At 59.0% G+C, this 8207-nt stretch overlaps 1 protein-coding gene across 1 annotated transcript in view; it reads left to right on the top strand.

The window, feature by feature from the left end:
• Positions 1–7133, top strand: part of POM121 (POM121 transmembrane nucleoporin) — a 15491-nt gene extending 8358 nt beyond the window's left edge. The window contains exons 5-13 of the mRNA XM_009888885.1: positions 440–531; positions 1391–1461; positions 2198–2322; positions 2723–2825; positions 3146–3319; positions 3653–5244; positions 5275–5356; positions 6706–6834; positions 7039–7133. Of these exons, the coding sequence (XP_009887187.1) occupies positions 440–531; positions 1391–1461; positions 2198–2322; positions 2723–2825; positions 3146–3319; positions 3653–5244; positions 5275–5356; positions 6706–6834; positions 7039–7133 (2463 nt within the window). The remainder of the gene's footprint in view (positions 1–439; positions 532–1390; positions 1462–2197; positions 2323–2722; positions 2826–3145; positions 3320–3652; positions 5245–5274; positions 5357–6705; positions 6835–7038) is intronic.
• The last annotated feature ends 1074 nt before the right edge of the window (positions 7134–8207 follow it).

An 8207-nucleotide genomic window follows, 5' to 3' on the forward strand; every position in this document is an offset into this window, starting at 1 on the left:
TAGTGGCTGGGGCAAGTCTAAAATCCTTGAGGTGGGATCCATCCACTCTGAGCTTTTGACGAGGTGGTGGCCTGCTCCTGCCAAAGCAGCCCCGCGCAAATGAGGGTGTCTGAGGCAGCCGGGCAGCCTTGGCCCGTGCCACACGAAGGCAAGAGCCGGCATCTGACCAGCAGCATCCTCCCTCCCTGTCCTCTCAGCCAGGCTGTAACAAGCCTGGAGGCTGCTCACTCCCAGAGCAGATTCAATTTGGGGTGGCCAGACTTTGTGCTCCACAGAATGTGGAGGGGAGTTAAGCGGTGTTGAAGCCAGAGAGGCTCTGGGCTCATTAGCCATGGCCCTGGGAAATGGGATTTATTCTGTGGGTGAGCGTGAGGATAGGAGGCTGTGCTCCCTACCAGTTCCTGTACTGAGTTACTGCTGGTCTCTCTCTGCATTCCAGCTGTGGAAGAGAAGTGGTGTGAGTGTGTCCCCGCTGTCTAGCCCAGCATCCTCCCGCTCCCAGACGCCAGAGTGGCCTCTCAAGAGAGCCAGGTAACTAGCTGCTCGCCCAGTGAGTGCCCGCTCATCGACACCAGCCGGCAAGAGAGCAGTTGCCTTCCCAGCCGTCCTGGTGCCTGAGTCCTGCTCTCCACCAGAGCCAGGACAGTGCAGGCCACTTTCTGAGACCTGGCTGCTTGGTCACCCACTGGTGTGGAAACCCCCTTGTGTCAATTGGCATCCCTGCCGCCTTGTTACACTGCGGTCTTGGCAGGAGTGCTGAGCTGCACTATCCCTGCCCTGCTCCCAGGCTGGGTTAGAGTGTTAAGGGCCCAGATTGCTGCAGAGGCAACATTGCCTTGTGGTGTTGGCATGGCCTGGGTTGCTGAAGCGTTGGGAAGAGACAGGCCCTTATTTTTTTGGCCATCTCCTCAAAATCAATTCACAGGAGCTACAGTAGGGTTGTATTTTAGCACCTGCTTTGGAGCACAGGCACTTGTTCTCCTCTTCCAGCTCAGAGAAGGACCTGAGCTTATGTCAGAACTAAAACTGGCACAACCATCCGCTCTGGCAACAGGGTGGGTCCAAGCCAGGGACCTGCGAGGGGCAGCACCTCCCATCTGGGACCCCCGGCTGCCACCCTGAGGCTAACGTATCCTGCAGAGGGTGCCCAGGCTCAGCAGCCCAACTGAGCTGGGGTCCTAGGGAGGGGAGGAGCTCCTCTGCCTGGAGCTGCGTTCAGGCCAGTACAGTGAGAGCAAGGCTGTTGTCCTGACGCCTGTTGTTCAGTGGAGGCAAAGAAACACACCAGGGATGCTGGTGGGAGTCCTTAGTGTGTTCAGTCTCATCCTGCTGCCTGGGGACCAGGCCAAGCATGGAGTTGACCCTGACTAGCGCTCTCTCACTTCCACAGGGAAGAGGAGTTGCATCACTCCAACGCTTCCACTCCAGTGAAATTGGACAAGGAGCTGCAGACAGAGAAAGGTGAGCGTAGGTGGGCCCCAGCTCTGTGCCTGGGTTGGATGGGCCAGCAGTGTGAGCAAGCAGCGGGACAGGAGGTAGCTGAGGTCGGCTGGTGGGATTGGCTTGAGACATCACCAACTAGGAACATGCAGGTCCCAAGGCACTAGCACTTCTGCTGGCCTCAGTGACTGCCCTAAAGGGATTTCCAGGTGATAAGCAAGGGGTGCTGACAATGGCCGTGTGCTAGCAGATGCCTTGGAGCTGGCTTGCAAGAGGGAACATCAGCCCCCAGGCCAGCACGGGTCCAGGTGTCAGCCCTGGGGCAAGATCTGCTGTGGTATAAGTAGCACCCTGATCAAATTCCAGGCTGAGCTTATTCCAAGGCTTCCTCAGCTGAAATGGAGAGGAAACCCTTTGTGCCCATTGCAGATAGGGTCCTGTGGCACAGCGCTACATGTGGCTTACAGAGTTTGCGTGGGTTGGGTTTGGGTAGGTAGTGTACAAGGACCATCCATGGAGGTGGGAAGGGGCCGCTGCCCTGCAGAGTCCCAGCAGGCTCTTGTAACAGACTGTCCCAGGATGTGTTGCAGCCAGCTGCTCTTCCAGGGCATCGTAACCTTGTCCTCGGCTTAAAGCCGTGCCCCTGGCTGTGCCCTCTTAGGTGGGTCATCAAGAGAGGTCAGAAGGGACAACCCCGTTGGTACAAGCCGAATGCCCCCTCTGCTCAGAGCCGGTCCTGACTTGTTTCCTTCTGTAGCGGTGGAGACGCCGGTGCGGAAAAAGCAAAATTCCCTGAGCCCGCCGTCCGCATCTGGGAGCAGTGCGAAGCGCAAGCGGAAGATCCAGTTGCTGTCATCTCGCCAGGGGGACCAGCTGGCGCTGGTACGTCGCTGTCTCGCAGCCCCTTTTGCCCTCCTCTGGCGATAGAATGTGCTCACTGCAATTTCTGCAGGGCTGGGGGGAGACTGACCTGCCTGCCCTCAGGAAGGAGGCCCCGTCCTTGGCCGAGTGGGAAGTGACGCTATCCCCAGCCCCAGTGTCTGGTGGGCTGTGCGTGATTGTGCTGCCTGCTGCCGGACCAGGTAATGGCCTGGGGAAGGCCTGCCGTGCCCTCAGCGCCAAGCCGGGGGCCAAAATGAATGGGAATCGGAGCTCCGCGGTAGCGTGCTGTGGCAGAACCAGCTGCTTCACGGGTCTTGCGACGGCCAGCCTTCACCACACGTTCAGAGAGGCTCTGCCAGCTTCCCTGAGAAGGAGCTAAGCTGCTGCTCTCTCTTGGCAGCCCCCACCGCCTCAGCTGGGCTACTCCATCACATCAGAGGACCTGGACGCAGAGAAGAAGGCAGCGTTGCAGTGGTTCAACAAAGTCTTGGAGGATAAGGCTGGTAAGGATGGACTGTGAATGCGGAAGGGATGGCAAGGAGTAGAAACCCAGGGCCAGGGCTGGTGGGGCAGTGGCGTCTGTGTAGCACAGCCTGGCGAAGCTCCTGGGCCAGTCCAGTGGGGTCCTCAGGCCTGGGGATGCTCTTGGTGCCTTCAGACTTGGGAGACCTCATGCCCTGGGGGCCTCAGGTTGATGGGCGAGGTTCCCTATGGCTGGAGCTGTGGGATGTTTGTGCAATTTCTGTACCTGCTGGGAAGCTCTGCTAAGGGGTAGTCTCCTATGATGAGCTGCGGATCCTGATTTCATGCTCCTTCCCAGTAGATGCGGTCCCCAGCACCACTGCAGAGACTACGCCTGTGTCCAGGCCACTGACGTTCACCGTGACCTCCCCGGGGCCTGCTCCTGCCTTGACAGCTCCTGCCCCAGCCAGCACCAACTTGCTCCTGGACAGCCTGAAGAAGATGCAGAGCAGCCAGGCTGCACCCACACCAGCAGGTGAGGAGAAGGAGGAAGAGGGTCGGCAGGATCGGGCTTTGGCCGGCGCAGTAGGAGCTCTGCATTGCCTGTGGGAGGCAGGTGGTAAAACTGCCTGTTCAAATGCTCTGTTGGCAGCAGAGCTGGCAGCAGCAGAGCTGGCAGGCAGGTCGTGGGGGTGGCAGGTTTGGGGACACTGAGCCCTTTTGGGAGCTGCAGTAAGCGTGGAGGGCTGGGTTTGTATGGTACAGGCAGGTGCTGCTCCAGGAGCCTTTGCAGCAGCGGGGTGTGTGGCTGGCAGAGGGGCTGTCTTGTCCGTAGGTGACCCTAAATAAGCTCTCTCCCACTTTCCAGACTCCACTGGAGCTACGGTAGCGTCCCAGCCGCCTTCATCAGCCGCACAATCACCGGCTCCTGCTGTATCGCTGGAGTCGAGTTCTCTGCCTGCCACCTCTGCTGACACCAAGCCCATGCCCGTGTTGAGCACGCCTGCCTCTGCTGCCCCCCCTGCCGTGGGGGTGCAGGCCCCCAACAGCCTGGCATCTCCTGTGTTCACGGAGCTGGGCCAGACCCCCAGCAAGCCTCCCTCCTTCCCGAAGCCAAACATCCTCTTCGGGATGCTGAACACACCTCCAGTCAGCCAACCTGCAACGACCACAACCACTGCTGTGCCCGCCATGACCGCTGCTGTGCCCACCACGACCCCGGTCTTCAAACCCATCTTTGGCACTTTGCCAAAAAGCGAGAGCACGACACCCTCCACGGCTGTCATCTCCTCCACAGTCACTGTGTCTGCGAGCTCAGGCCCTTCCTCAACATCCTCCACCACCACCATGTTCAAGCCTATCTTCGGCAGCGTCACCACAGCTTCATCTCCAGTGAAGGCCTCTCCTTTCACCTTCAAACCAACATCACAGCCAGCCTCGGCTGCAGATCTGCCAGCAGCCTCCACGACTACCCTGGCAGGATTCACAGGTCTCCCTAATGTCATCTTCACCACTGCAGCTACGACTGCCACCACGCAGAGTTCTTCCACAGATGCCACTGTTAAACCCGTCTTCAGCTTTGGACTCAACCCGCCCACCTCCACCGGCCCTGCTGCCAGCCTGACCGTCACTGCTGCCACCTCCACCAGCACGTCGCAGCCCTTCCTGTTCGGGGGCCCGGCCAGCTCAGCTCCCAGCACAGAGACCAGCTTTGCCACCCCGGGGCCAGTGTTCCAGTTTGGAAAGCCACCTCCAGCTGCAGTCACTGCCACCACCAGTGCCCCAGGAGGCCCGGCCTTTGGCCAAGCACCTTCAAACTCAACGGCTCCTACCACCACTGTGGGCTTTAGCATATTTGGGGGCACCACGCTGACCTCTTCTACCCCAGCCACCACAGGTCAAGCAACGTTGACGTTTGGCTCCTCGGTTGCAGCGTTTGGCAGTCCTTTCAGCACAAGCACGAAGCCGCCACCGCCGTATCCTGGTGCAGTGAGTCAGCCCGCTTTCAGCGCCGGTGCTGCGGAGAGCCAGCCGCCCGCTAGCAAGCCTGCTGCCGGCCCCATCAGCTTTGGTCCTCCGTTCAGTTTTGGAGCCCCTGCAGCCCAGCCTGCAGCTCAGCCGGCATTCGGCAGCGGTGCTCAGCCAGCCTTTGGCACAACCAGCGCCCAGAGTTCCTTTGGCACCGGCAGCACCCAGGCAGCGTTTGGGAGCACCACCTCGGTCTTTTCTTTTGGGACAGCCACCTCCACCACTGCCAGCTTCGGTTCCACCACCCAGACCACAAGCAGCAGCACCAGCAGCACCATTTTCGGCACCACCCCTTCTCCTTTCACTTTTGGGGCGACCGCCCAGCCGGGCCCCTCCTCCAGCGCCTTTGGGATCAGCACGCCTGCCCTGAGCACTGGCTCTCCCGCGGTGGGATTCAGCTTCGGGGCTGGGCAGAGGGGGGCAGCCCCGGTGGTGACGCCGTTTGGCTCTTCCCTGACATAGAGCGCACTGGGTGCGCAGAATCAGAGCACGCCTTTCGCCTTCAACGTGCCCAGCACGCCCAACAACAAGCCTGTGTTCGGAGGTGAGTCAGGGCAGACAGACCTTCTTGGAGTGTGAGGGTGTTACGGTTTGAGAAACCCACAACAATTTATTGTCATTTAGACAATGATTCTCTCACCCAACAAACCCTCCCAACCCGAGAAGGGGGATCAGGGAAAACCCAAGGAAACGTAAGGGTTTAAATATAAACAGATTTAATAGAATATGACTAAATAATTACCATTAATAACACTAAAGAACCAATATTGATCCCAATACCAATATAAAATACACAAGGATTATCCTCAGACTATTCTATCAGTAGGAAGCTGTGCATTTCCAGCTACAGCTTTGGGAAGAAGGAAAGGGCTCAGGGCTCTGGCACCGGGGCAAGAAGTTCTTAGGATTGCAGCCATTGAGGGGGAGAGAGAACTTCTCAGCAAACTTCCTAATTTATTGTGAATGTGGCGTGAGATAATCCTGTTGGGCAGCTTGGGTCAAGTGCCCGGGTCTCGCTCCTCCTCATCCCTGCAACTGGCTAACTCAAAACCACCGAGACCTTGAAACCCACACACCATAGCTGGCTATAAAGTAAATATTTTCACAAGTTCAAACACTAGAGTCTTCTAAAAATGCAGTCTTCCCAGGCATTAGAAGAGAAATTAAGCCTGTCTCACTCAAACCAGGACAGAAGGGCAGGGCAAGATTTAGGCAGCAGCTTTCCTGCTGGACCTTGCGGTGCTCCCTGGGCTCAGCAGCCCTCGAGGGGCTGGTGCTCCTGTTGTGTGGAGCCTTGCTGTGCAAAGGGAAGGTGCTTCTGTCACTCGCTGTCCAGGTCCCCGGCCCTCGGTGGTGGAGGGGAATCCTTAAATTCTGCTCCTTGGCCCCTCTGAATCCACAGATCCGGAGCTCCATGTGAGTGCTGAGCCCAGTCAGGTGCCCTGCAGAAGCCAAGGTCTTGCCAGTGCTTAAAAGCAGTCTGGAGCTTCTTGGCAAGTAGAAACACTGCCAGCCAGCGATTGCAGTCACTTCTTATGCGCTCTCTGAGGTTGTCCCTACCACTTTGCACCCTTGCTGGGCTGTCTCACCTCCCACAGAGCTGAAACCCACATGCTGAGCAACTATTTGATTGAGAAAGACGGAGGCCTTTGTTCCTCCCCAGCCTGCAAATCCTCTCGTGATGCCCTGCCAGCAGGAGAGCACAGGGATTACCACGAGAGCCCAACTTCTTGCATTAAAAGGGCTTCTCGGGTGAAGAGGCTGGTCCCGGGGGACCGAGGTGCTTTACCCCCTGGAGGGAGATCTGTGCCTCCTGCGGGTGGTGCCAGCTCCCCCAGGCCGGGCTCTTCCTTCTTTCCTGACCCCGGCTCATGGTGGCGTGTTGCTTTCCAGGAACTCCTGCGCCCACCTTCGGGCAAAGCACACCTGTCCCGGGAGCAGTGGGGAGCGGAAGCAGCAGCCTTTCCTTCGGGACACCCAGCACTCCTGCCTCGAGCTTCGGAGGAGTCGGCACTTCCTTCGGTAAGGAAGGAGTTGCTGCTTTGGCCCTGGGGAGCTGATGGGTCTTGTTGTCCCCTTGGGTTGGGGACGGCGGAAGGGCCACGCTGGGCTCTGGGAGCTGGCTCAGGTGGTGCCTGCTGGGCTCTGGGGGATGCGAAACCTTCCATTCCCCCATGTCAGCTCTGAGTGAGGCTGCAGAGACCTGAGCATCCTTTCTGCTTCCAGGTTCCTCCACCCCCACCTTTTCCATCGGGGCAGGATCCAAGATGGGTGCTCGCCAGCGGCTGCAGGCACGGAGACAGCATATCCGCAAAAAGTAACCTCCGGTGCTGCCAGCCCCCGCGAGGAGCCCCTGTGCGTGTGGGGGTGCTCTGGTCCAGAGCGGTCCTGCAACGGGACCAGTGGTGACAGGGCCAGGCCCCTGTCTGATGCCAGCCAGAGACCATGCTGGGTGGCAGCGACCAGAATGGGACGGGATAAACCAAACTCTTCTTACTTGAACAGTTCTACAGCCAAGGCTGCATGAACCTCTGTACATATCCGCAGCGTTTCCTCCCCCAGTTTATTTTGCCATGTTTCATAACGTGTAAATTTTTCCCCATTTGCTTCTTCTAGCTGTTCCTGTGCCCTCCTCCCCAGCCCCCCAACAGTCAGCCCCCTGCCCCGCAGCACGGCAGCCGGCAGAGCCCTGCAATCCTGCCAGCCACGGTTCCCCAGCTGCTGAGGGATGTCGTCTTCTCCAGGTCCCGAAATCTTTCCCCCTTGTTTCATCCTGTGGCCTGGTGAACACGCTCCCTCTGGAGGGCTCTGCTTCATTGCTGTCCCTGCAGAACATGAGCCGGGGTTAGTGCCAGCCTGGCATGGGCATCATGGTGCCGTGGGTGACCGACCCAGCTTCTGGTGCTGGGTGACAACCCCCTCGCTGTGACTTAACCTCCCGTCAGACACCAGCCGAGGATGCGCCGTAGCCTGGGACCTGGGCTGGAGGCACGGGGTGGGGATGGGGGTCCCTCCACCCACCTCCCGGCCACCGAGCTGCTCCCCGCCGGGCTGTGGGCTCCCCCCACCCTGCTCGTGTCGAGCCCCCTCTGTTTTGCTTTATTCGTGCTCCCGTTTCGATACGCTCATTGAATCGAGTTTGGAGGAAGAACTGAACCGTGTGTGTGGCGGCATGTTGGTTATGCCGGATTTGCTGTTGGGAGTTTCTTTTTTTTGGGGGGGCGCCTGTCCCTTTGTGGGGGACACGCCCTGGCTAATTGGGTGTTGACAGTAGCATCACTGCGTGGCTACTCGCGCTGGGGGAGTTCTCCCTTTGTCGTAGTGACTGAAAGGCAGGCAGCCGGGGTGGAAGGGGGATGGGGCAGGGACCCCCAGGCGTGGGGGCTCCGACCCTG

The sequence above is a fragment of the Charadrius vociferus genome, unplaced genomic scaffold (assembly GCF_000708025.1).
Source record: "Charadrius vociferus isolate BGI_N301 unplaced genomic scaffold, ASM70802v2 scaffold636, whole genome shotgun sequence".
NCBI classification, from domain to species: domain Eukaryota; kingdom Metazoa; phylum Chordata; class Aves; order Charadriiformes; family Charadriidae; genus Charadrius; species Charadrius vociferus.